At 36.3% G+C, this 27,293-nt stretch overlaps 6 protein-coding genes across 15 annotated transcripts; 3 read left to right on the top strand and 3 right to left on the bottom strand.

The window, feature by feature from the left end:
- Nucleotides 1–819: 819 nt before the first annotated feature.
- On the top strand, nucleotides 820–8,130 carry LOC111801399 (ATP binding microtubule motor family protein). 4 transcript variants are annotated; one of them, XM_023685403.2, is made up of 15 exons: nucleotides 820–1,094; nucleotides 1,208–1,261; nucleotides 1,974–2,434; nucleotides 2,661–2,750; nucleotides 2,852–2,952; nucleotides 3,033–3,146; nucleotides 3,231–3,312; nucleotides 3,394–3,461; nucleotides 3,540–3,605; nucleotides 3,698–3,822; nucleotides 4,728–5,061; nucleotides 5,701–5,805; nucleotides 5,895–6,896; nucleotides 7,128–7,447; nucleotides 7,667–8,130. In XM_023685403.2, exons 3-15 carry the CDS (start codon nucleotides 2,221–2,223, stop codon nucleotides 7,992–7,994), a joined length of 2,949 nt encoding a protein of 982 aa, XP_023541171.2. In that variant the 5' UTR covers nucleotides 820–1,094; nucleotides 1,208–1,261; nucleotides 1,974–2,220; the 3' UTR covers nucleotides 7,995–8,130. The 4 variants fall into 4 exon arrangements, with proteins under 4 accessions (XP_023541171.2, XP_086983914.1, XP_023541156.2 ...); XM_087127788.1 differs by having other exon boundaries at nucleotides 1,961–2,434; XM_023685388.2 differs by having other exon boundaries at nucleotides 1,208–1,328.
- Nucleotides 8,131–9,727: 1,597 nt separating this feature from the next.
- On the top strand, nucleotides 9,728–13,104 carry LOC111777900 (uncharacterized). Of its 3 annotated transcripts, none has more exons than XM_087124873.1 (9): nucleotides 9,728–9,853; nucleotides 9,929–10,101; nucleotides 10,207–10,228; nucleotides 11,666–11,722; nucleotides 11,810–11,891; nucleotides 12,184–12,279; nucleotides 12,362–12,486; nucleotides 12,571–12,589; nucleotides 12,662–13,104. In XM_087124873.1, exons 2-9 carry the CDS (start codon nucleotides 9,999–10,001, stop codon nucleotides 12,878–12,880), a joined length of 723 nt encoding a protein of 240 aa, XP_086980999.1. In that variant the 5' UTR covers nucleotides 9,728–9,853; nucleotides 9,929–9,998; the 3' UTR covers nucleotides 12,881–13,104. The 3 variants fall into 3 exon arrangements, with proteins under 3 accessions (XP_086980999.1, XP_086980992.1, XP_086980997.1); XM_087124866.1 differs by having other exon boundaries at nucleotides 9,742–9,853; nucleotides 9,939–10,101; XM_087124871.1 differs by lacking the exon at nucleotides 9,728–9,853 and having other exon boundaries at nucleotides 9,860–10,101.
- A 712-nt stretch (nucleotides 13,105–13,816) lies between these two features.
- On the bottom strand, nucleotides 13,817–14,905 carry LOC111808155 (uncharacterized). Its single transcript, XM_023693976.2, has one exon. It carries the CDS (start codon nucleotides 14,702–14,704, stop codon nucleotides 14,048–14,050), a length of 657 nt encoding a protein of 218 aa, XP_023549744.2. The 5' UTR covers nucleotides 14,705–14,905; the 3' UTR covers nucleotides 13,817–14,047.
- Nucleotides 14,906–18,017: 3,112 nt separating this feature from the next.
- LOC111795704 (uncharacterized) lies at nucleotides 18,018–22,068 on the top strand. 5 transcript variants are annotated; one of them, XM_087124882.1, is made up of 9 exons: nucleotides 18,019–18,241; nucleotides 18,881–19,190; nucleotides 19,280–19,414; nucleotides 19,488–19,730; nucleotides 20,381–20,522; nucleotides 20,663–20,802; nucleotides 21,500–21,562; nucleotides 21,652–21,720; nucleotides 21,822–22,068. In XM_087124882.1, the coding sequence occupies exons 4-9, from the start codon at nucleotides 19,539–19,541 to the stop codon at nucleotides 21,885–21,887; spliced, it is 672 nt and encodes a 223-aa protein (XP_086981008.1). In that variant the 5' UTR covers nucleotides 18,019–18,241; nucleotides 18,881–19,190; nucleotides 19,280–19,414; nucleotides 19,488–19,538; the 3' UTR covers nucleotides 21,888–22,068. The 5 variants fall into 5 exon arrangements, 4 of the variants coding, with proteins under 4 accessions (XP_086981012.1, XP_086981008.1, XP_086981004.1 ...); XR_015421481.1 differs by lacking the exon at nucleotides 19,280–19,414 and having other exon boundaries at nucleotides 18,018–18,241; nucleotides 21,493–21,562; XM_087124878.1 differs by lacking the exon at nucleotides 19,280–19,414 and having other exon boundaries at nucleotides 18,020–18,241; nucleotides 18,936–19,190.
- A 191-nt stretch (nucleotides 22,069–22,259) lies between these two features.
- Nucleotides 22,260–24,731, bottom strand: LOC111804668 (uncharacterized). The gene is made up of 3 exons (XM_023689437.2): nucleotides 23,710–24,731; nucleotides 22,574–23,116; nucleotides 22,260–22,480 (listed from the first exon to the last, which is right to left on the bottom strand). The coding sequence occupies exons 1-3, from the start codon at nucleotides 24,559–24,561 to the stop codon at nucleotides 22,382–22,384; spliced, it is 1,494 nt and encodes a 497-aa protein (XP_023545205.2). The 5' UTR covers nucleotides 24,562–24,731; the 3' UTR covers nucleotides 22,260–22,381.
- Nucleotides 24,732–26,543: 1,812 nt separating this feature from the next.
- Nucleotides 26,544–27,293, bottom strand: SP1L5 (SPIRAL1-like5). The gene is made up of 2 exons (XM_023689508.2): nucleotides 26,955–27,293; nucleotides 26,544–26,880 (listed from the first exon to the last, which is right to left on the bottom strand). Exons 1-2 carry the CDS (start codon nucleotides 27,177–27,179, stop codon nucleotides 26,806–26,808), a joined length of 300 nt encoding a protein of 99 aa, XP_023545276.1. The 5' UTR covers nucleotides 27,180–27,293; the 3' UTR covers nucleotides 26,544–26,805.

Here is a 27,293-nt window from a genome sequence, read left to right as displayed (position 1 = left end):
AAAAAAAAAAACTGAAAAGAAAATTACTTTATAACTTAATTTTAAATTTTCCAATATTAAATTGTATTTTTTTTTTAAATTTAATATAGGTGACGATTTGAACATTTTGGTTTTCTTTCAAAAGAAAATATAGCACATTCAAAATATAAAGTAAAAAAAAAAAAAAAAAAAAAAGTAATTTTGACTGTTTTAAAATCACTTATATACATATTTTGAATATATAAGTTTTAGGGATAAAAGTTGATATTTTAAATTACTTCTAGCAAATTTTAATAGTTAAAGACAAAAATAATTCTTTTTTGGGTTAAAAGGCTTAAATTCAATATTATCTTCGTTTCTATTTTACCAATAAATTTTTAAATCTAACTCTTTTGATATTTATTATATGAATTTAATTTTTTATTTGATCCCTAAAATTTAATTATTTTTTTTTAACTGATCACTACAACATAAAAATTAACAAAGAAGTTTAATTAGTTAATTTATATGAACTACTATGTCATGATACAATTAAATTCAAACTTCAAGAACCGAACATATCACACTTGAGTTCAAATTTCAACAATAAAAGTGTTGGTCTTGAGAATTGTGTAGGATGAACTGAGTTGATCCATATAATTCATTAAAATAAAAAGAAAAAGAAAAAATCAAAAGTGTATTTAAAAAAAAGAAAAAAAAGAAAAAAAAGAAAAAAAAAAAGGGTTGAATGGTGAGGTGGTAAATTCAGAAAAAGCAAACAAAACCCCTTTAGCGCGGCAGTTTTAATTCGAAAAAACTAATAATAATATTATTTTAGTGGGAAAGGTTGCAGAATTTACACCTAACCCAGAAGTCGACGCCATAACCATTTCAACGCTCATCTTCCTCTCTTTCTCCACCTCATAAACAATCCCATTACTCCTCCGTATGATCATAAATTTCCAGATCCAGAACATGCAGTGAAAAATGAGCGAGAGAGAGAGAGTTTGCTCGTTTTTTCTCAAGCTTCATTTTCAGTACCAGTACCAGTACCTCTCAGATTGTGATCTTTCTTCTCTGGATTTGACGTCCTATCAATTCTCTTCCAATCAACTTTCACTGCTTTTCAATTCCTGGTTATTTACTCTTCTTTTTACTTTTCCATTTTTTTATTCTTCTTATACTTCGCCTCGTTTTTTTCATGCTCTTTCGCCTAATTTTTATGTTTCTGCTTTCGGAACTGTAACAGAGGATCGGTTCGGTGTGAATTGCTGGACGGCATTATTTCACTGCCCACTTGAAGGTATCTAAGCTGAAATCGTCAAGTTTGACTTCATGGTTTTCGATTCGGTTTGATTGCGTCACTTTAGGTATGCGGCATTGCATGATGTTTGATGCTTATCCTTGTTTTGTTCTACCAAATCTGTATTTGGTTTAGCAGGAAATTTGTGGAGCATTTCGTTTGTTTAAACCTGTACTCTGGTAACTTTGTTTCTGTTTTCGGAGAAAATTCGTTTTGCTTTTTTTTTTTTTTTTTTTTTTTTTTTTTTTTTTTTTTTTTTTACTTTTTGATTTCTGTTCTGGTTTTGTTTTTACTATCGAATTGAAGTCGGAACTTCCTCTGCCTCCGCGTGGCAATGAGTATTATCGAGGTTGTGAAGAATTTTTTCGAGGCTACAAACATTCCTCGAAGTTAATTGTAGAATGTTCAGATATCTGAAATTAAACTTCATATACAATTATTATATGATTTGGAAAATGATTTAAAATGAATGGGGGACACATGAAGTCTTTGACAGACTGTTAAATTGGACCATTACCAGAAAACTCCAAATTGTTCATATAATACAATAAATTAATGGCCGGTTGTTTGTGATGCTAAGTGTGCACATTATCTGTCGTTTTTTGCTAATAGTAAAAAAGAGACGAGGAAATTTAGGTTCATGCTTCTGATTAAACTGCTGAAGAAATTGTATGCGAATTTGCACTGACCCATGATTAGTTTGTTGATGCAGATCATTTAGGAGGCAAGGCAGTGAGGTTCTGTCGACCCTACTGCCGCGTATGGTCCTAACAACACTTGATGCGTTGCTGTATCTAAATTGTAATAAGTCGATCGGTAGAAAGTACTATGGGTAGCTGAAAGAAGAGACGACGAAGAATGCTGTCTCTTTGCACACATAGATCCCTTTATGAATGGTCACAGATTCTTAGTTATTGATTGAAGTTTGCGGCTGTGAAGCCGAGAGGAGACGGCGAGAAATGGGAGCTGTCGGTGACGAAGAGCTATCAATGGAAGAGACAAGTGGGCATGAAGAGAGAATTTTGGTATCAGTTCGTCTGCGCCCTTTGAACGAGAAGGAGCTTTCAAGGAATGGCGTTTCGGAATGGGAATGCATTAACGAAAACACTATTATATGCAGGAATGGGCTTTCGGTTGCTGAACGCTCCATATATCCATCTGTGTATACATTTGGTACGCCGATGCCCTAGTGAAATATCAAATTGATCTACTTTTTTTTCTTCAAGTCTCAGTTCTGGGTTTTAATTTTTCAAATCGAGCATTTCCAAAACAGTGGGTGCTTGAATTGTCTCCAATTTATGGCTACAGTGAGGGGCCTGCTTTTAACTGTGATCCTGAATATTTTATTGTCTGTTCTTTTGCTCTCTCGCCGCCCTTTTCTTTTTATGAACGGCTATAGACAGGGTATTCGGTTGCGGTTGCTCAACAAGGAAGGTCTATGAGGAGGGTGCGAAGGAAGTTGCTCTTTCTGTTGTCAGTGGAGTTAACTGTATGGAAGAACCAGTCCCTTTTTTCCCTCTTTGCATTCGATTATTTACATGAAATTCATATTTATCTTTTTCCCAATTCCCACTGGATTTTTTCCTACAGCAACTATTTTTGCTTATGGACAAACAAGCAGTGGGAAAACGTACACCATGAGTGGAATTACCGAGTATACCATCGCAGATATATATGACCACATAGAGAAGGTAAGCATAAATAATGTTGGTTTGGTATAGTATTTTCCCTTTTCCTGGTCTAATTTTATTTTCCTTTTATTTTTGTCAAGCACACGGAGAGGGATTTTCTTTTGAAGTTTTCTGCTATAGAGATATATAATGAATCTGTGAGGGACCTCCTTAGCCTAGACAATACTCCTCTCAGGCTCCTGGATGATCCTGAGGTGACTAATCATGTCTGACTTTCTCTCACCCTTGTATTGAGTACGTTCATTTCATGATATTTGATTTTTAAGTTGTTTTGACAGAGGGGAACCACGGTTGAGAAACTCACGGAGGAAACTTTGAGGGGCTGGAATCATTTTAAACAACTTTTATATCTTTGCGAAGGTAGTGGCAGTTTCAAATCTTCTCCTCCTTACAGGAATAAGTTTTGTTTGGTTATATGATGTTATTTGTATATTTTTGCAGCTCAGAGGCAGGTAGGGGAGACATCTTTAAATGAAGCAAGCTCCAGATCTCATCAAATTCTTAGATTGGTATCTACATTGCTGTCTTTGCTGTTGTCAATTCTTATAATTACTTAAGTAATACTGTTAATTATTTCTTCCTTCCAGACAGTTGAGAGCTCAGCTCGTGAATTTCTTGGCAATGACAAATCTAGTTCTCTCACGGCTACTGTGGTATGAGCACAATTTCTTTATTACATTGATAAGGAATAGAATTGATTTATTTGGTGAATAAATCAATAAAATAAAATAATTTTTGGATACAGAATTTTGTCGATCTGGCAGGAAGTGAACGTGCATCTCAGTCGTTATCAGCCGGTGCACGCCTGAAAGAAGGTTGTCACATAAATCGTAGTCTACTAACTCTTGGGACTGTTATTCGTAAGCTCAGGTACTTTGTGCAATTTTCCTCTTTCTACTTCTCTGTTAAGCAGACAATGTTCTTTGTTCACTGTTGTTTGGTGTGCATGTGATAATTGTTTGTCTAATGTCATTTCAATTGGTCCGTCCAAATGTTTTGAGTTTTATGTAGAGTGAAGAAATTGGAACTGTTTAATCCTTCGACTTTAGAGGAGGCAGCAACTTCTCCTTTACCATCGAAATAAGGCAACTCCAACTTCCTATAGTACTTTGGAGCCGTCTCCTCCCCCCTTACCTCACTGGACCCTAGGACTCCTCGTCGAATCTTCTTTCATTTCTACTTCAAACTTCATGTAGGTTTTGATAACGTCTGCCTTGTTAATCTCTTCAACAACTAGTTAAAATGTCTTTAAGCAATACGATGATACTGTTTTCCATTGCTAAAATTTTTAGCACCTCTGTTGCCAATTCCAACCTAGCATCCACTGTTTCCATTTTGTTATCCGTCTTCTCCCTTGGTATCCCCAGAATAGAACTCTTATACCAATGGAGATGATACTGATTTATAGAGAGAGGTATGTATCACAATAAGAAAGTATAAGACTTGACTGTTTGAGAGGTTTGGCAAATCTCCCATTCATAGAAGTCATTTCTTTGATGCCCCTGTGAGTGAAAACCTGCCGTAGTAGATTATATCCTCTTCTCGGCACACAGAATAATTTTTATTGGCATGTCAGAGGAAGGTGGGGGCTCGTTTAAGATCTATTCAATGTACAAGGGTGAAATTTAGATGTTTAAGAAGTATAGGTAAGAAAATAGAATCTGTAGCAAGTAAGGGGACCTAATAGTATTTTAACCTGGTATTTCTATCAGCTCCTTACATTTTCCTCTTATATTTTGGTTCTTACTGACATGTAAAGTCTTTGTTGGATGCAGTAAGGGAAGAAATGGACATATTCCTTTCAGGGATTCAAAGTTAACTCGTATATTGCAATCTTCCTTGGGAGGCAATGCCAGAACTGCCATCATATGTACCATGAGCCCTGCTCAAATCCATGTTGAGCAATCAAGAAATACACTCTTTTTTGCAAGTTGTGCTAAAGAAGTTGTAACTAATGCTCAGGTGAATGTAGTTGTGTCCGATAAGGCTCTAGTAAAACAACTGCAAAGAGAATTGGCAAGGTTGGAAAGTGAGTTAAGAAGCTGTGGACAAGCTTCTGTATCACCCGATTCTACATTAATTAGAGAAAAAGATATCCAGATTGAAAAGGTAATATTTAGTTGTCTTTCATCTTTTTATATGATTCGACACTGAATTATGACTTCTCATTTTGTAACTTCATAATTGGTTTAGCAGACGTGGATAACTTTAATTCATATGCTAGTTTGCACTCTATTAAACTACATCGATTATATGGTGCAAGTGATATACATATATCTCCCTTTAAAAATTATATTAGTAGAAACGGACTTGGTTCTATAGCTCTCTCATGTTACTGAATCGCCAATACTTGGTTATTGCTATTTTTTCAAGGTCGGGCCTTTTGCACAGACTATGTTCTATGGTCAGAAGTGTCCAACTTTTTCCTCGAGCTTAATAAGATATACTGAAATTAATATGGACCGAGGTGTCTTAGTAATGCCAAGGGCTTCAAGACAATTGCAAGGATTTAGCCCACATGCTATCCAGGATGACACAAAATAGAGGGACTAAGATACCTCGGTTCATATCAGAAATTATATGATTGGGTTTGGATTTAAATTTTTAATCTCCCTCTCTATTGATATGCTTTGTGTCATTTGGAATGTTTCTTTAACTTTTACTTTCTTGGAGGCATTAGACTGTTCTATCAAGGTTGGTACTTAATCTAAATTATTCCTTCTCTTCCTTATTTGCCTCATCATGCAGCTAAAGAAGGACTTAAGAGAACTTACCTTGGAACGAGACTATGCTCAATCTCAGGTTAAGGATCTGCTTAAAATGGTTGAAGAGGACAAACCTTTAATTTCATCGGTATGTCATTTTACATTTTGAAGAAAGCCTCCTCTTATGCTATAATAAAACGAAGTATTTGATATTTAGTTATTTGCATCTTCTTTCAGACAGAATCAGATGATCAATACCCAAAATTACAGGCACGGTCTTCATGGAACTTTGAGAATCGCCCATCTGAGACAACAGCAATGACAGATTCTCGAATCCATGGTGATGTTTCTGGATCTTTTGATCCATCTCAATATTCAGGTGCTAATAGCAGGTCTGATGATAATTTTATGCATCTTGTCGAAGTTGAAAAGAATTTTCTGCAAGGTAAATCCTCTCCACGAGTATCGTCAATGGTTCCCTTTCGGGTTGATGCTCAACAGCACATGGAGGTAGAAGAACTGTCCTGTGAGAACTCTGAGGATATATGCAAGGAAGTTCGATGTATTGAGATGGAAGAATCAAGTGTGAATGGATACTTAGTTTCTACCATGCCAGGTTCTAGCCCAGAAAGATATATTGATTCGACCGCACCCTCTCCACTAGCAAACACAACCACCTCAAAAGTAGCTGATAATGGGCAAAGTAAAAACTGTAAATTAGAATCATCCCCTTCAGGAGAAGATATCGAGTCCAACAACTTCAGTCCCTTCTATGTAGTCCAATCCCCAGAGACACCTTCGCCATGGGTGCTGGAGAAAGATATCTGTTGCTCTGGAGGGTTGAAGTTAACTAGGAGTAAAAGTTGTATAACTAGTCTTACAAGAAGCTTATCTACAGAGAACATCAAGGAAATCCAGGGCACACCACCAATTTGGAATGGAAAATACTTCATAGGGAGACCTGAGGGTTTCCAAATAAAACTTGCTGCATTGAAATATGATGTTGAGAATGAGAGGTCGTCAGTAACTTGTTCTCAAACTTCCCAGAAGAGTGCTTCTAAGGATGCGGTTAGTGAACAGAATATTGATGTGTTAGAAGATGACAAAAGTGATATAACTACTTCGGCTACAGAGGTAGAACATGACCAGATATCCAAAGTTGAAAGTGAAAATAAACTTCTTGATACAACAAAGCAGATGTCCAACCTGGAAACTGAAAATTGTCTTCTTGATGCAACAGTGAGTACTCTTTTGGTAAATGTGCCTTTTATAACATACTAATTTATGGATGCTAAATTTTTGTTCCATGAGAGTTACAAGTCATTGATGCAGTCCAGGCCTGTATACAACTAAAAGCTTGAGAAACTTAAAATAATGACCAGATCAGTTTCCTTTCTTGCTTGTTTCCGAATATGAGTGCCTTCTTTTTTTTGGAGGTGTTTTGTTTAACATGTTTGTCTTGTATTCTAGGTGCCTGGGGCTAAACCAAAGCCAATTGAATCTGAGAAAAATGTGGAAGATCTCGGCATGGTTCCAACCCAAAGTGACAGGATAAGTCCTTCAAAATGGCCTTCGGAATTCAAAAGGCTTCAAAAAGACATCATTGAATTGTGGCATACTTGTTACGTCTCATTGGTGCATAGAACCTATTTTTTCCTTCTATTTAAAGGTGGCGATCCAGCTGATTCTATTTACATGGAGGTAGAGTTCAGAAGACTATCTTTCCTCAAACACACATTTTCTCAGGGCAATCGAACCGTAGAAAATGGCCAAACACAACCAGCATTGAGGTAAGCTCGATATAATTTCAATCTGTATAAGTTTCCCATTTTTATTTTCTGTTTTCTTTTTTCTATTAAGCTTATGAACACTACCTTTGAAATTCTTCATTTTGCTATCTACTTCTACTCATGTTTTCAAAAACCAAGCCAACCGACCCAAGTTCCTTAATTTCTATCATAATCCACCTCTGTAATTGATAAGAAAAATGGAATCCCTCCTATGATCAGTCTGAAGGCCCTTCGCGGTGAGAGGCAAATGTTGTGCAGACAAATGCAGAAGAGGCTCTCCAAGAAACAAAGAGAGGCCCTGTTTGTGGAATGGGGCATCGGATTGAATTCTAACAATCGGAGGCTGCAATTGGCTCACCTTCTGTGGAATGATGCAAAAGATATGGATCACGTAAGAAGGAGCGCAGCCATTGTTGCACAACTTGTTAACTACGTAGAACCAGATGAGGCTTCCAGAGAGATGTTTGGCCTCAATTTCGCTCCACGGCCCGATGCTCGAGGGATCACATCGTTGGAAACAAAGAATGAAGGCTGCCTTCTAATGTAATCCTCTCGCTAATTATTGTACAGATTATATAGCAATTGGGGTAGTTTATTTTCTTACTCGATCTCTCTGACTATTTAACTTTAACTGTAAGGATTATTTGAACTTATGAAGTTGCTAAAGGAATGTGCCACTGCTATTCTTACCTTTATTTCTTTAAAGAAACCATTCGATGTTTGGAGTGTCCAGAAAGAACATGCAGTAATTTTTTCAGAATGAAAATTTGTAGTTGCGCAATGTAGCAACATTGGTAGCTTCATATTGACTAACATCCCTAATTGGGTTGATCGGTTTGATCCTAACTAATAGGTAGCGGAGTCAGTTTTGCCAACATTGCGAAATGAAAACGCACATCACATCGTTGATTGAACGAACTATTTAGTGTATTTTCAAAATCTTCAATCTACGTCTCAATTTAAATTTAAATTTGATAAATTGGTCCATGTAAACTTATATAAAACAGAAATAATGCTAGCATTTGCATTAAGCCAAAACTCTATTTAAATCCTAAATCAACATCTAAATTTTCATTTTCATACACGAGATAACTCAAATTCTTATCCATACTTGATTTTAATCTTGAATGCTTGCTTGAATATAATACTCGAACAAAAGTTATTATTTTAATCTAGACTTACAAAAACATTCATTTTGGTCATTATCCATATCCGATCTCAACCTTGGATGCTTTCTAAAATTTAAAATTCAAACAATTGTTATTCAATTATTATAGCTCTTAATGATGGTCTCTGTATCAACTTATTCAAAATCAAATTAAAGTAATGGCAATAATAATAATAAATATTAAACTGGTCACAAATCCACAAAATAATATATACCATTTTAAATTTATTCCCAATGGACAATTTTTTTTTAAAAAAAAAAATGCTCGTGTTTAAATTGTAAAAAATGTCGAATTTTTATTTTTCAGAAAAAAACGTTGAATTTCTATTTTTTTCCTTTTTCTATTATTCTTCATCATTTTGCAGCCCATCCATACATAAATAAATGTCTTATACCCAATGGACAAAATAGAAATAATAATAATAATAATGATAATAAATAAATAAATAAAGACGGCTAGTTTTGATTCATTAATTTGAAGCGAACTACAAATTTAGTAGTTCATTTTTTATTTTGTGTTTATTTAATTTATAAATTTTAATAAATGTCTAAATAAATTTATAAAATTTAAAAATATCTAACTCATTGAATTCTTTTATTTATGTCTAATGAGATTCCCACGTACTATTTCTTTTTCTTTTTTTAAACTTAACCGTAGGATTTAATGTAAAATTGAATAAGACTTTCACTTTCGTATTTAGTAAATTGGTAAATTTTATTATTAATTTTTTTTCCTAAACTCACTTATATAAAAGTTAATTTTATTTAATAACATTTTTTAAAAGTTATTTCAAACCATATGAAATAATTTACATCATAAACTTGAATATAAAAATTTAGTTGTTATCATTTGAAATTTGAAATAACTTTAGAATGTACATACTAAAAAAAATATTGTTCATGAATTTTGAAAATAAGATTTAAAGCATTACAATTATTAAATTTTCATATTTATTTTATAATAAAGTTTAGAAATTACAAACTCAAAAAAAAAAAAAAAAAAAAAAAAAAAAAAAAAAAAAAAAAAAAAAAAGTTACTTGGATTAATTCAAGTGGATAGAATGAGTATCCATATAGTTCTTAATATATTATTATTATTATTGTTGAAATATAATTCTTTCTAATATCTTATTCTTATCTAAAGAGATTGCATTGAATTTGATGTACCCTGTTCTACCAACATAATTGGCTTCGATTTTGAAATTTCCGCTGCGTGGTTGACCGTCTTCCCCTTCTGTGTAATCCCTCCACCCTAAAACCTCTTCGTTTTTTTTTTTTTTTTCCGACTCCGAAATTATTTCGGCCTGATTCAGTTCTTTGAAGTTTTTTCGAGGAAAATTTTGGCGCCGTCTTAGCTTCTTTGAAGATCCTGGAAGTGTAGCCATGGCTATGCAGCAGCAACATCTTGATAAGATGCAACTCCGCCAGAGCTATCGTAATCTCTGGCATACTGACCTAATTCATACAATTCAGGCTGACACTCCCTGTACGTTCTTGCGTTCTTCCATCTCTCTTTGCTTTTGTTGCATGTTTGTGTTGATCTTTGTCTGAATTTTTTTGATTTCTGATGAGGTTTAATGTTTGCTTGCAGATTGCTGCCTTGCCTTGTGGTGGTGAGTTGGATGCTTGTTTTTTTGCCTTTTATCATGTTTCTTTTACTTCTGCATCGACTTTACTCATGGATCTGTTTTAGTCGCCTACATTTTTTAATTTCTAACTTTTTTTTTATGTGTTTATTGATCTATTTGTTTACTCTTTTGATTGAGGACATTGGCTTGTCTCTGCTCCTTGTTATTCTGGTGATGTATTTTTCTTACATGTGCTCTTCCGAGATCTTGACTTCTTAGATGTGGAGACGTTGACTCGTTTTGATTTTGCGTTGACTTGGCTGTTCTTATTAAATTTGATATTGTTTCTGAAATCTGATTAATAAATTGTGCTGGTTTTGAGTGCGCTGATGGAGATGGCAAAACAATGATTAGATTCATTAGGCAAACTAAACAACACGACTCATTAGTTATGCAGTTCAGAACCAATATCATAGAATCAACGTCAGTTAAGCAAATTGAATTTAGTGACGTCCAACAAAGATCATCCTATTAGCTTTAGATGAATCCTTTATAGGAATTATAGTTGTGTTTTCTTTTCAACTAGTTTAAGGTGTCGGTGGTGCTATTGGAGATTATCCATCTTCTTTGATTCCTCTGCGCATTTCATTCCTATGAGGCTTTCTCAAAGGTAGCGAGGATCGAGCAAGGTTGCTTTATGAAGGAAGGAATTGGCTATTAAGATATTTTTACCTTACATTTGAAAAGTGGATTGCTATTATTCATGATAGGATGTTCGTTCCTTCTTATGCTGGTTGGATAAAAGTGAGGAATGGAAAATGAAATCTTTATTCTATCTACTTGTGGTAGTTTAAGGTTTGTGGTCATACAATGGTTAGGAAGATGGATTTAGAGGAAGAGGCTGTCGAAGTTAAAATAATTGCTGTGGGTTCATACTAGCAGAGGTGGAGTTGTGGCCGTCTCTGGTGTTCACAAATTTTTCCAAGTGGTGGCTATGCCTGTGGCTCATTCTAATTCCCCATGGTTAATCAATAGAAATCCTAAATTCTATAGTACTTTTACACAAAAGGATGCTGTAACCTTCTTACCCAAATGGTATTACTCCAAGTTTTGTGGTTTTCCCGTTCTTGACATTATGTCTGCTTTGTTTGTATTAGTCCAAGTTTTATGGTTTCCTGTTTTTGAATTCAAGTTTACTTTGTTTGCATTGGGCCATTGACTGAAAGGATATGACTGTACCTTATCCAGCATGAATCATTATATAATGAATTACCTTAATAATTGCTGATGATCTTTCCCATGTGGACCTTCCACTCCTTGATGGAAGATTAAAAGTATGTATGGCTTAGAGAGGAGCGTGGCTCAGCAAGAAATCTCGAGTTTGTTAATTGCTTTCAATTATCATCAATAGATTGTGACAGCTAATTTTTAAAAGCCAAAACATCGAGTTCATGTAGTCACTTCATTCCTTTTCTCTTGCAGTGGACCTTGTGTATCGTATTTGCTTCGTAAAAGAGCTCTATATAATGACATGTCAAGGTAATTAATTTTGTTTTCTCGACTTCCTAAAGAGTTTGAAAGTAATTTGATTTTGTTGAGTCATTTTCTTGTTTTCTTTTTGTATAGGTATGTCTGCTGTGCAGGCTATATGCCTTGCAGTGGCCGGTGTGGAGAAAGTAAATGCCCTGAATTTTGCCTTTGCACAGAGGTACGACATTTTTTAGTTGTAATATTTTTATTTATCGAGTACCGGTTACTTATTTATCAAGTTCGCTATACTCCAAAAGCAGAGATATTTTGATTAAATATTAAAATTCCCTTGTACATCATGTTGCAGATGTGTTTAATCTTGGGTTTAGTGTTTTATGTCTAGAGGTTGAGGAAGAACATCTCTTTTTTAATAGCATATCTATGTTTGATTTGTATAATAAATACTCCAAATTCATTCTCACTTTCAGCCCTGCCGCAGTTAACACCTGTTTATTTGATTGATCTTCAAGGTTTTCCTCTGCTTTGGGAATTCAGTGGCCTCAACTCGATTCTTGTTGCAAGACGAATTCAACATACAGACAACAAAATGTGACAATTGTATTATCGTATGTCGTGCTACCAACTTCGTCTCTCAAGTTCCTTCAATAATTCCTTGTGTCCTTATTTATGTGTTCTCAAATTATTCAGGGTTTTATGTTCTGTCTACAACAAATAGCATGTATATTTTCCATCGTCGCACTGATAGTAGGAAGTGAAGAAATTCAAGAGGCTTCTCAGCTTCTGTCTTGCTTGGCTGATATGGTTTATTGCTCGTAAGATTGCCCTTCCAAATCTCGCTTATCATTTATTCTCTGCTGCTTTTTCTAAGCTACTAATAACAACTCTTCTTTCAACAGGGTTTGCGCATGTATGCAGGTAAGGAGTGAAAGGATGCTTCAGGTATCAAAATTTAAATGAATAATCATTAACTTTTGGGGTGATTTGCAGACCCAACACAAGATTGAGATGGACAAGAGAGATGGCATGTTTGGACCGCAAATAATGGCAGTGCCTCCTTTTCAACAGATGTCTCGGATCGATCAAGCAATTCCTCCCTCGGTTGGACATGCACCACAGCCTGCATATGGACAACCCTATCCTGCTCAAGGCTATCCAGCTCCGGGCTATCCACAATCATCTTATGGCCCCTCTGGACATAACTACTAGTAATCTCTGCACTCTTCCGCAGGTACCACAGTCATTCATTGTGATTTGTCCATGCCATGTTCATCCTTCTGTGAATTTCATTCGAGTTTGTCGCTCTTAAATGTGTCGATTTGTATAATGATCAATACAGGGTATATTTTGTGAAGTGGTTAAGAATGATTTGGATGTGTTAAATTTCTGTAAATTGGAACTTTATTTGGAAAAATGAAAGTATTTTTCATTTCTCCTTGTTTTCATGGTTGAGAGAAGTACATGCTTGAAAATATTAGTGTCAATTCAAATCTAGACCTTCTAAGATAAGTTATTAATAAATTAACCTGTAATTTCAGGTTAGCTTTATTTTACAATCTTTCTGAACAGAGGATGTGTTAATTCTTTCATTCTCATGAATTATGATCACATTTATTTTAATAACATTAATGCCAGGTTGTTCTTGTTGGGAGATGCAATAATTGGGCAAACAATAAAGTAATCAATAATTATTGAATTCCTGACATTATGAATTATCTTTCAGCAAATGCATGAATTCAATTTGAAAAGAGACGGCAGTGTAAAGTGGCCATGCTGTTATTTCAGAGTGCGAACCATAGCTATAAGTATCTATTTTGCACGTCTAATTATCTTAACATTTGGAAGTTACTGCTCAACTCATAATTAGTCTCAAAATATTGTGTTGTTTGAATATGTAATCGACTCTAGAATTCTAGAATTGGGATATCGGGAAAGAGGGTGGACCGATGAGGAAAGTCCTTGTTTGATTTGATATCGTGTAAGCTTGGCTTATGTTTTTTACCTGCTTCATACTGAATTATGGGAGTTTGTACCCCTTTTAGGCATTTAAGTTCTCATACTCTTAACCTCGAGTTAGAACAAGAATGGTAGCGAAATCTAATTGCTTAACTCATTCGAATTTAAATAAATAATAATAATAATGTATTGTTGAGAACACAAAATGTATATATTTAATTTCAATACCGTCCATGATAAACTCCAATACACATACTCTGTTGTAAATGATTAGATAGCAAAAAGAAAAAAACATACATCAGTACACCCATTTGAAATCACTATCCCTAATTCTCTAACCTTTGTTCAAATAGAAATCTTGAAAGCTAAGAACAAAAATAAAATAAACCCATGAATTCAAATAAGACTTGTGTTGTAATGTTACAACTCCAGAAAGCCGCCACTTTTAGAAGAAGCAGTTGGAGTCGCATTGGCGGTGGTGGTCGACAAACTCCATTGATCTGAAAACGCCATTGACGACGAGAAACTGCTGCTTGTGCTTGTGCTTGTGCTCGTGCTTCCACATTTAGCCACAGTTCTAACATTCTCTATCAATTCTTGAGTGTGCCCTTCCTCCTCCAATATCTCCACCAACCGCTTCGGACTAATCACCAATTTCACCTTCCAAACCCCACCGTTCTTCTCATTGCACCTCGAAAACACCTCCGTCTGCGACCTCCTCAATGCCCCCTGGTAATCGAACGACATCCTGTACGGTGCCATCGCAACCGCCGCCGTCTCTTCCGGCACGCTGTTTGACCTCACGTGCCCCTCCCGCGCTCTTATCATTCCCATCTCCCCCTCTCCCCTGTTTCTCGGAAGCAAATAATACGATTTTCCCGTCAGAAGCTCCTCGTCGTGCGGCAGTGGGTTCCAGAAAAGGTCGTGGCTTTTGAATATTCCGTAGCCAGGAAACTCATCGGCGATGCATCCGACGGTGATCGGAGAACCCAACTCCATAATCCCGCCGTTGGATGTGATAACTTTGATTTTGCCCTGAATCTCCCCCGACCTTCCGCCAAACAAACAATTACCCATTTTGTTGGAGAAAAAGAACAGAGGAGCTCTGCTCCACTCTGTTCCCACTCTGTTCTGTAGGATTGAATGAAGCTTTTTCTTTTGGGTGATAAATTCAAGGAATGGAGAAGAATTGGAAAAAGGGTTGTCGGTGGGGAATGTTATCTCTTTTTGGAAAATGAATGGTGATTGATTTATACAGCTAAGACAAGGAATAGGGGCTGTAGGGATTAGGGTAGTGGAAACAAAAAGAAGGATTTCAAAAGATAAAGGAACTGGAAGAATAACAAGCGGGATTCGTTGATTGGAGAGCAGAGGCAGATCAGTGCAGAGAAGTGAGCAATAGCGTCGCCTAACTTTATGGTACCATGCCTGGATTTGTCCAACTGCTTCTTCTTCATGTTCATACGCCCAATTTTTCCCTAATTTAATTCTCTTATCCCCAACTGTTTCATGAATTATTTGTTTCTTTATTTGACTGCTCCTTGCACTGTCTGTTATTTATATATATATATATATATATATAGTTTTGAGTTCTAGATAAAAATTCAAACTTTTAAATTTTTATTAGACTAAAATTAAAAAGAATAATTTTCGGTTTAATCATTCAAACGAGGGTATCAAAATACTAAAAGGTATAATTTTGTGTGTGGAATCTCTAACTTGACATCTATTGAAAATCAACCAGAAACGGTATAAGGATGAGGAACGAAATGAGGAAGTCATCCTTATTTGCACTTTTTCCCATTCACACTCCCATTTAATACACACTTTGTTAATAATGGTCAAAACTCAAATAGCTTTTCTAAGTTTGATATCAAATTTTGATTCATGCACGTTGATACATTGCACCATTGACATTTGAGTTCAATTCATGCCATGTTCGTAATTGTAGAAGCCAAAATAATTTTTTTAGATTTAATAGTAAGCTTCATGCATTTTGACTGTTGTGTCAATTACATCTCTAATTTTAAAAAAATTATCTAATACGCTTATGAACTTTTATGTTATATTTTACTTTACGAATTCTTGAAATTTAGATGAGATTCAATACTACTAAAATCCCATAATTCATAATTTTTTTTTTTAATTAAGATTTATTTGAAATTTAAAATGGTTAGTGAAATTTAAAATAAACATGTTTTGAGTTTTGGATGTCCGGTAAAAGCGGCCCTAATGTTTAAACTCTAAAGGTGGTTTATGATCAAATGCTTAAATCCCTGTGTAAACACTTTGTTTTTTCAGCGTCTTTGAATATTAAAGTACTTTTAAGGCACTCCATGTCCATGATTCGCGGGGAGTGCTTTAGGCTTTGAGATGGCCTCGTGATCCACGCACCACTGTGGGCTGCTGTAACAAGTACACAAATTTATGCCCACATCTCACAAACCAAACCCAACCCTATGACTATGAAACACCCACTGAACTCTCAAATTTAAATAACCTAAGTCTATCCTTAATAGATATGGTTGGTTTGACTCAGAAAAATAGTAAAGAAAACAGTTGTCTCACCTTGCTCACTAAGTGGATTACCATGGTTCCTCTTGTTGGGCGTTCTGCCAAAGTTGTAGCAGCGACAAGCATGTTGTCCCATTTTGACCGACATCTCTCGAGTTGTATTCTCGTACTGTGAGATCCCACATTAGTTGGAGAGGAGAACGAAACATTCTTTGTAAGGGTATAGAAACCTCTCCCTAACAGACGCGATTTAAAAACCTTGAGGAGAAGCTCGAAAGGGAGCCTAAAAAGACCATATTTACTAGTAGTGGAGTTTGAGCGGTTACACGTACGTACATTGTTCTACTAATCAAGGGTGATAGAACAATGTAAAACAGTAAGAAGTGATCCTTTGGAACAATATTTGTCTTCAATACTCGGTTTGAAACAAAAATTGAACCCACTTTACTATTGCTTGAAAGAACGAACTAAAAACCCAAAGAGGAGCAATGAAGATCATAAGCTCACCAAGAACATCAACAATTGTGGGTGTCCCCAAAATCTCCGACAAAATCGAAACCAATGCCACACGAATGGATTAAAAAAAATGGTGGGTTTTACTCCAAATCCATTCCAATGATTGCAAAAAGCTGTAGAGTAGTATAAAAATCAAGATACAAGCACTAAAAAAAGGATACCAATAACACATTTTGGACATAGTTTATACAAAGCTGACACTAAAATTGTCATAGGCCACAACAAATTTCACTCATTTTTTTTAAATTAATTTTTAACACCAAACTTTTATATTTGTGATTTCTGTCCGATACATTACATTGAATAAATGAGTTGAATTGATTAAGCAGATTAAACTTTGACTTTCGATCATGATTTGATTAACCAAAGATTAGACTTGGACCGACATTTGAACTTCTGCCCTATTACTTCTTATGCAATATCCATTCAAACTTAAATATCAACCTGGATCAATGTTATTTAAATTTAATATTCAAGCATTAAATGCTCAATCCATAAAAAGCTCAACAATAAATCCAGACTTTTGAGTGGGGAAATAATGTAAAGGGTAAATTTGGACAAAAGATCAAACCCAAAGAATTAAAGTATTAGAGGAGGCTCATATGAAATATTGTTATTTATTTATTTACTTTTTTACTTTTTACATTGGGCTCAATGGTGAATGTTACATGAGGATGAAACTTTAATAGTGGGCCTAGTAAAAGACAATGACAAACAATGGCAAAAGCAATTAGAAAAGGATGTCAAATGCTACTATTGTCATAAGAATGGTAAAAACATTACATATAAACGTGCAACACTACAAATACAACCAAGAGGCAAACAAATTACTCGGGTAAACCCATTAAGTTTGAGCTCAATCTTAATTGAGTTGAGGTGTTTTCTCGTCATTAACAAAACTCATTCTCCCATGTTGAGATGTTAGAGTCTAATTACTACTAGCACTACTAAAAGTTCCGATCTTAATGTACTGACTACTATTGTGAAGTCTCTGAGCCGCTTTTCTTCGCATACTCTTCGACTGAGTGTTGGAAATAAGAGAACATCATGGTAAGTTTCCTTGTCTGCTAGATTGGTGAAGTCTTGTAAGATTGAAAGCTTAGTCACAAAATTGGTAGGTTTTAAAATCGCATGACAAGATTGAAACTAATACAAATAGCAGGAGGATCATCGGCTAGAGCTGCAGCTCGAATCCCGAGTCAGCCAGCCGAGACTGTCAGGCTCAGAGGAAGCCGCTAGCGGGAATAGCCGTGAAGCCGGTATTCAAAAAGCGTGGCCGTACGGCACATGGCAGGCTGGCAGGTCGCTTCCTTGGCAGTTAGCAAGCATTTAGTGTGTGCGCTCCTCTTTCTTCCACACACTCTCTCTCTCTCTCTCTCTTCGCCTCTTTTCCATTTTGCACATTTCAATGCTTCCTTCCTTCCTCTTACATTACACCTCTGTTTCTTCTTTGTCCCTTTGATCACTCACTCACTCCCTTCGCTCCATTTCTTCTGAAATTCCCATCTCTTCTTCCCTTCTAAATCTTCTCTCGTTTTCCTGTTTCTCATCTTCCAATCCCCCTCCATTCTGCTTCCATTCGAGGTATTGTAATCGAATCCCTCTGCATTTATTGCTGTATTGTAATGTTTCCCTTCTCTGCTTCTGTTTGTTTGGTGAACTCAGAGTGATTTGCCTGTTTTAATGGGGTTTTTCATTGTCAGTGAGCTTAAATCAAACACTAATTACGATTCTGTTTCTTTCTTTTTCTTGGGTTTTTTCATTGATGATTGTTTGTTCCCTGAAAACCCAAATTGAATGTGTTCTTCAAATGGGCATTTCTCGTTTACCTTATATATATTCTGCAGTTTCCAAATGTAATATCGGTTTTCAGTTGACTTTGATGAGATATGCTTTCTTGACTTCTTGACTGTTGTCTAGGAAGATGCTGCGAAGGTTTCAGAAGGTTTTATTTATTTAATTTTCGAATTGGTAATTGGAGATTTTCATTCGATTCTGCGCAGAGATTGAATGATTTTCTTTTCCTTTGAAATTTTAGCTAATAAATTGAATGCTGGATTCTGTTTTTCCCCTTTTCTCTAAGCTTAGGAATTAAAAACATCATTTTCATCTATTCTGTCAGAAACACATATGTTCCATATTTTCATCGAGCTTCTTACTGTTTTCGTTCTTAGCTTGTCTTTTGGAAATATTAAGAATTATATGATTTATTCATATGGGAAGGGAATGTAAAGCTGTTGGAACAATCAAACTTGCAAATCCATAGAAAATTCTCCAGTTCGTCTACGATCTATTTGCTCCAAATTGATATTTGGCTGTTGGGCGTCAATGAAATGAGGATATGATGTCATCATGTCACTTCTACTCGAGAGAATTCAAGGAAGAGCCTATTTATGAGCACCAAGCTTATCCTGTCTTGCCGTGGTTCATTTATTATCAGCACAATGTGCCCGTGAAGTATAGATATATTTACTACGCTTCTCCCATGCTAGAGCCATTTATCATTTCCTGATCTTGTTCGTGTAAACTACAGGTACTGCCACTCTTCTATAATCCCTCTTCCCCTTTTCCTGATACTGTTCTGCTTTTGTCTTTTACTACATATAATATAATATTCTTCAGGACTTCTTAATGGAGTTCAACATCTCTGAAGTTAGATTCCACTGACACAAACAAAATTCATAATGGCCTACTGATCAGCAAAAGAGGGTTGCTGCTTATTATTGCTCAAGTTGAGCATGAATTCTTGCACTATATGTGGGTCACAGGGCTTTGGGGTATTTGGCTGCAATCTTGAAGTCTTCTGAACTTGTGTTCTTGTTTTGGTTAGGTTCTATTTGAGAAAAGACTTCTGAAAAACTTTCAAAGAAGGGTTCAAAGAATGCTGGAACCGGAGTTTTGTGCTTCTAGAATTCAGTCTCCTTTTCGTGAGGAGAGTTGGGATGAAGAGCTTTCAGTTCTTCCAAGGCACACTAAAGTTATTGTCACTGGAAATAACAGAACAAAGTCTGTTTTACTGGGATTGCAAGGCGTAGTTAAGAAGGCTGTTGGCCTTGGAGGCTGGCATTGGCTGGTATTCTCTTTTTCATCCTGTCTTTTCCCTTTGTTCTTCGTCTCTTATTTACCCTCTGTATTATGCATTTTTCTATCTGGCCATTTGCTTACTTGTCGTGAAAGTTACACCAAAAGTCATGACAATAACCAACTATGATTGGAGAAATGCTATTATTTTGTTTTAGCTCCTACGTTTCTAAGCTAGAAGCTTGTAATCAGAAGGAATTTATGAGTTATGCAAGTTCCACTTGATAAGTTTTCTGTTCTTAATAATTGTGCTTGCTTCTAATCTCCTTTAATAACACACTTGAGTCCTTAGAAAGTTCCAAAAACAAAAACAATTGTTTCCATTTTCAAATTTTAGCTTAGATTTCTTATAGTATATAAGACGATTATCTGCGACTATTTCAATTTATCTCTGTGAATTTTGATTAAAGACTTTGGAGATGATTTAGCTGTATGGTTGGAATGTTCCGACAAGGCTCCGCTTAACGGTCTCTTGCATGGCTCATTTCCCGTGCAAAAGAACGAAACTAGTTACCCTACCTCTGTTTGATTATTTAATGAATTCACTTCATTCGTTGCCTCATGATCCTTAGTAGTATGCTAAATTAGATTTTGACTATAAAGGAGTTTGATTTTTGCTGTGATGGACTCTTTCCATGTAAGGTTTTGAAAAATGGGGTTGAAGTGAAGCTGCAAAGGAATGCACTTAGTGTGCTGGAACATCCCACAGAAAACAAAAATGATGATCATGATTTGGACAACTCAAGTTGTAGCTCCGACATGGGTGAGAAGGACAATGATCTGTGTAAGTCACATCTTCATGTTGCCAAATGATGGACATGGACCGACCTCCATGTTCCCAAATCGTTTCTGTTCCCTTTTTAAAGTGGATTTTATTTAGCTTGAATTGTGTGGGAGATTTTAAGTGTCACCGTTCATGGGCAGCTAGCAGCATTGTTTTCCACAAACTTAGCAAACAAAAAGTGAGGCAAATTAGGCCATGGGCTCCATCTTCATCGGCAAAGCCAACAGGTCGGGGCAGCTGTGGGGAAATTCAATCTATTCACATGCCGAAGCTGGTCACGGTGAGAAATTTGGAAACCATTGATTTTCTTTTTTTGTTTTCTTTTTTTGATATCCATCGAGTGCCCAATCAAATATTTGGTTGTGAAGACCGTAGGATTTTCATATAGCCCTTCAGTTCTGAAAATTGGATAGAAAATCTTAAGATTTGTACTTTTTAGGGGTAAAATTCATTTGAATTTATTTTCTACTTAGTACCTAGTTTAGTACCCCCTTCACGATCCAACGTCCTCGCTGACACTCGTTCCTCTCTCCAATCGATGTGAGATCTCATAATCCACCCCCTTCGAAGTCCAGCATCCTCGTTGTCACACTTTCTGGCTGTAATACCATTTGTAATGGCCAAGCTCACCGCTAGCAGATATTGTCCTCTTTAGGCTTTCCCTTCCGAGCTTCCCCTCAAGGTTTTTAAAACGCATTTTCTAGAGAGAGATTCCACACCCTTGTAAAGAATATTTTGTTTTTCTTCCTAACCGAGGTAAGATCTCACAATGTTTGAGTAGAATTAACAATTAGTTGACTTACTAACTAGACTACTTTTTATAAGTTGGTACCAAGTAGAAAAAAATTGCAAACTTGATGGACCAATTAGAAACAGTTATTCAAACCTGGAGAATATGATTTTAGGCTCATGAGCTGTTTTTCTTGAATCTTGGGTAGCTAAGCATTGACAAAATTGTTTGTTTTTGGAGCATGCAGCGGGTGAAACTGGGGAAACTAGGAACAGAATCTTTGTGGAGATACATCAGGCACTTCAATCTAGTGGGTCTCACTGCAACACTTGCAATTTTATGCTTCTTTTTTTTTTTAATTTTTTGTTTTCTCTATATACTTAACTAAATCCATTCCAGGTGAATAGCATTTCAAATGCTTCAAGGGACCAAATCCTTCACGTTGTGCAACGACATTTTGCATTACAGGTTCTTTCTCTTTCTCTCTCTCTCTTTGCTGTTTGCATTTGAAATTATGAACTACTTTGTTTTGAGAAACATATCTGTCTGTGTTCCTTTGTTTGATACAGACGAGCTTGAACGAGGCATCGGTGATGACTGAATTCATTCGCACTGTTAAGAGACGAAGGGAGTGAATCGAGTGACAGCAAGCGAGAGTGAATGATGATTGAAAAGTGATTTCACATAAATGTATGTTTGTATAGTGATTATGTCTGTTAAATGCTAACTATAACTTGTAGCTTCTAACTTCTAACACTCGACCTTGATTACTACCTAGACCCGTAATATATTTTTAGCTTCTTTCTCTTCATGAAATTTTAAATGCTTTTCTCAACTCGAACATAACTTCTTACCTTGATTTCGCTCCTCTCCTCTCTATATAGATGTGCAGAAAGAGAAAAAAATTAAAATTCGTCTTATTTATGTGCTTGCTTATTGGATTAAGTGCTTATTGGATTCGTCTTATACTTAAACATGCATGTTTACCGTAAAAACTATAATATTAATCCTCATGAAAGTTGGATCAAACCATATATAGACTATTTATAAAATTTTATAAGAACAAAATTTTAAGTTTCATATACTAAAAGAACTGAATGAAGGCAAGTTTACAAGAGAATTAGTTAAATTAGTCAACGAACTCCCCTTCCCTGCAAGTCCCCACATCAACACCCAACACTCCTTCCTTCTCCATCCCCAACACTCTGCAGCAATTCCTCCTTGGGGCCTAAGAACAACACCAAGAACATCGTTAAGATATGAACAATGATATTAGTTTAAATGAAAATGGGAAGCAAATGGTGGTAGAAACAATACTCACAGAATCCCAAAGGCTGGGGTTGGGCTTCTTAAACACCATGACCATATGAAGCTCAGCAGGATCAGGCATCTTCCACTTGCAAAAGGGATGAGCCACACGGTCTCTCATATACTCACTCACAGTAACCCCACCAGAGGAGTTGAATGTGGCATTTGAAAAGTAGAAGATGAAGGGCTTCTGGCACGGGTTTCTGGTAACAGGGCGTGTGTTGAATGCATAAGCAGTGTAATCCGCTTTTCGATACCAATTCAAGAACGTTCTCGATGGCAATTCGATCTCTCGAGCCAAGAAAATGCCTCGGAATATTTGGACTGTGAAGCCCCAGGAAATGGAGATTGTCCACCCCTTGGCTCGGTTGTAGCAGATGGATTGCTGCATCAGGGCTGCCGAGTCTAGCTGCATTGGAACAATGAGGCGTTGGAGACCTTCGAGCCTTGTTGCGTCCGGGAAAATGGGCTCGACGATGTCGAGGTGATGGAGGGATACTAATGGAGTTACTGGATGTGCTGCTAGTAGCCCGAATAGGTTGCCATAGACATCGCACTGATTTGTGGTTTTGGCCGATAACAGACCGTGTTAGTTCATTTATAAATTTTTAATTTTGTGTCTAACTAAATCTTTAATAAAAATAAAAATAAAAATAAAAAAAACTTTATAATTTATTTTTTAATGAAATAAATGATGAAGGAATTATTTTGTTTTAGTTAAAAAGACCTCGTAATTTGAGACGGATGAGGTGGCATTCATTGATTATGTGGGTCCCAAGTAATCACTACAACCTCAAATTTCGAAGTATTTGACAAAGCATTGTGCAACTCACCACCTCAAACATCCAAAATAAAACTACTTTCACACGCCACCTCACTGCTCTCTCAAGCTTACGCCACTTGCCACCGTGGCATCCCTGACCTCTCATGCTTACGCCACCTGCCACCGTGGCTTCAACATCCATTTCTTAGTCATGTTTATTTATGGAGGTGCTAATTAATATGTGACTCAAATTTTTTTTTATTTTTCAAGAAATTAAGAAATTATTATTTTGAGATATATTTTATGTTCAACTTTTATTTTTTCAATAGTAAATTATTAATAAATAAATAAATAAATAAAAATGGAACTTGTAATTTAGTACGCACCTGATGGAAGCCAAGTTCCTTAGAGAGAGGGACGCCGAGCTCCGCCATACAAGCCTGAATCCGATCATCGGAGCCATAAAGCGTCGGATATCTCTCCAAACAACCGTCCAGTATCTTCTCCAATGCCTTCGCCAACGGATAACTGATCGCGAATCCTCCTCCGCCGTATGCCATTCCATACGACAGCTGAATGTTCTGCAAATGGCTCTCCGACGAGCTTCCAATGTAATAAAACCCCTTATGATCATATTTCCTCAGCACTCTCACCAAATTCTCCGTCACAAACACCGTGTCATCATCCCCCATCACCACCCACCTCACATTCTCCACTCCTAGCCTCACCGTCTCCGCTACTATCCTTGCTATCCTTATCGCCGACCGCTTCCCCTGTCTATTCCGGTACGCGAACCCCGTCGTGTCCTCCGACACCATCACTGGCGGCAGCAATTCCGCCTCCTCTGCTTTTGTTCCCACCGGCTCGTCCATCCACACCACCCCCCTCATTTTTCTGGGGTCAAACCAGAGCTTTATGTACTCTTTCCTCTGCTCCCACAGCTTCGCCGATGACGCGATTCCAAACACAATGTCTTGGATTTCGGTCTCGGCGTGTGGTTTCAGCTGGAAATTTGGGAATGTTCGGTTTCTGATGAAGATGGGTGGCGACGAAATTGATGAAATTCTGATGGATTCATCAGGGCAGGGCTCGTCAGAAGAGAGAAGCTTGAAGGTATAAACGATGTAAGTGACGGAGAGGAATAAGATGAGAAAGATTAAGAGCTTGGGGAGTGGTCGGAATGTAGGGGAGACGGCGGGTCGAAAGGGCGGAGGCGGCGGCGGAGGAGGCTTCTTCATGTGATTCCAAATGGGATTGTCTGAGTTTTTCACTTGGTAAATCAGAGAATATCAACGAGGGGAAATTTGCAGAGATTGTGTGCAGGGTGTCTCTGTTTTGTTGCTATTGATTTTGGGATTGAGAGTATTAATGGAAACGTGGAATGAAGTGGGAGAGGTAATGATTTATAATAAGACATGTCAATTTTTTTGGTTTTGTTGGGACTCCGAAGTTTGGTATGTGATGCAAATTGTTGGCGTTTGGCGTTTGGCGAATGTTGTTAGCGGTAAAACTTGAAAAAGCTCCGGAATTGGGAGGTGGGGGGTTGGATTGGATTGGATCATACATCAAAATAACATTTTTAGTTTTCTTTTTAACTATTATGTTTGAGAGTCCTTCAAAATCTGTTGAGTTGCATTAACCTTAAAACATTTATTTTATGGACTCAAATTAATTCTTTATGTTTTATATACTTCTTAATTCTTCCATAATCACTTCATTTGTTATGTTAAGTTGCATCAGAGACAAAGAGGCCTCGAGTAAAAATGATGGAAAATAAATTTTAAAATTTTTCTAAAAATTAATATAATATAAATTCCCCTTGAAAGCTTGATGTATATTTTAATTTAATGATCCAAAGACATGAACTAAGCTATGGGCTTTATTTTGTAGGCTACAAATATAAGCCCATGACAGCATGCTATTTTTGGTTGTAGAGTCAACTTAACCCATGTTCATCTATATAAGGTTAAGATAAGGCATATGTTCTGGAGAACATCTCCAAACTTTGTTTGTTTATAAAGGGTGGAAATCTTTGTTGGGAGAAGAATCAAACACCCTTTATTAAAGTCCGTAACTTCATGCACGTCATGAATCTAACATTTTCTAGAGTTCGTTTGTTGAAGAGTTTTTTTTTTTTTTTTTTTTTTTTGGAGATTTTGTTTCTTCTGGATTTGATTCCAAATTTGTGAGCATCTATCACATATTTCCAAAAATAGACATGCGTTCATAAAAATTAGTGTATACTCATAATATCGTCTAATTATTGGAGGATTTAGTATAGAACAAATGAAAAAAAAAGACAGAGATTTAGACAAGGTTGGGACAGTATCCTACCACTCAATTGTTTATTGTGCGTATGAGCACAAAAGGTTTAGACAGCGTTGGGACATTATCCTACCACTTAATTCTTTACTTCCATTGCTTCCAAATAAAATGTTGACAATCGTGGGATAGAAAATTTAAACGATACAAAAACAAACAAAATTTTTTATTAGACGAGTCTTGTTTAGAGATGTCCATGATTCATGGCGAGGATATGAAAAGCTTCCTTACCCATTTCCGTGCCTCTTGTTTCAATTTCTGAAATGTTTTATATATTTTTTATGAGAATCAAATTGTAAAGAAATCTCTCGTCTTCTCAACCTCTCTTCCGTTTAGAACAGGTCTCTATGTAACTCCGAACTCAGGGTTAAACAAAAAAATCAAATTTCCTACACTAATTTCATCATGAAAGCATGTTGATCAATGGATTCACTGCACTTAACACTATAAATGTCTCTAATTCTTATATAAGACTCATCGTATATGGACACAATAGAGAGAATCTTGAGTATCAATAGGCATCTTACCTGCCAAACTTGATAATATTATAAAAACAAATGTCCTGATGTTCACAAAACGCCATACATATCAACTAAAAGGAGGAGCATATTGATTCAAGATTTTGATATCAATTCCTTCTCCTCCAAGTTGAATCCATGAAATTGAAGTTCAAACTTAGAAACTCTTATATGAAAGAACCTGATTTTCAAGCACATTTATAAACCAAGAACCAAAGTCTTTGCTCCAAGATAGATAACCCACAACAAATCAAATAATTCATGGAATACACTAACCCAATAATTAATGTTGTTCATCAAACAGATTGATCTTCAGCATTGTTTAATATGAATGTTTAAAGCAAGCACAAGCACAAGCACAATGAATTGAAACACCCGAATTAAAGGAAAAGTTGAATTTCTTATACTTAACCACAAACATAATCAAACCACAAGTCGGCATGATGCTATTGAATACATAACATATTTGGTAGAAGCAACAAAGTACACAAAAATAATTCAAGCTATGTGTTGGTTGAGATACATAATAATTGCACACAATTTATTACAAATCCGCACACTAAAGCAAAGCATACATACCCTTTAGAGTTCCAATATAGTGAGCTACGGATGGAACACATAAATCATTCACTTCACTTCACTTCACTTATCTCCAAACAGATACCCTAGCGATGAATCACCACCAGGAACAGATTTGACCTTGGTTGATGGGCGATCCTAACAATTTGCAAGAAATCATTTTTAAATCCCATGATTTGAAATCTCAAGAACAAAGTAGAGAGGGGGTTTACCGTGATGAAGTTGCCCGAGTTTTGGCCATGAGCTCGGGGATAATTGTTGGAGGCAGCTTGTTTTGGAGAGGGGGAAGGGTTGTTTTGGTCATCAGGGTTGATATCAATTCCATAAGGAGGAGGAAGAACCACTTTTGAGACTTGAGGCTTTCTGGGTTCATCATCGTTTCCAAATAGATACCCCAACGAGCTTCTTCCACCGCCATAGCTTCCACCTCTGCTCATGATCTGATCTGAACCAAAACCAAAATTGGCAACCAAGGAAAGTTCAAACCCTAATTTTGGTTGTTTATATATATATATATGATGATGATGATGATCCCTATCAGTGTGAAGTTT

This window comes from Cucurbita pepo, chromosome 1, assembly GCF_057944985.1.
Source record: "Cucurbita pepo subsp. pepo isolate OVF chromosome 1, ASM5794498v1, whole genome shotgun sequence".
Classification (NCBI taxonomy): Eukaryota; Viridiplantae; Streptophyta; class Magnoliopsida; order Cucurbitales; family Cucurbitaceae; genus Cucurbita; species Cucurbita pepo.
The sequence above is the reverse complement of the archived record's forward strand: the minus strand, read 5'-3'. Positions and strand labels throughout refer to the sequence as shown.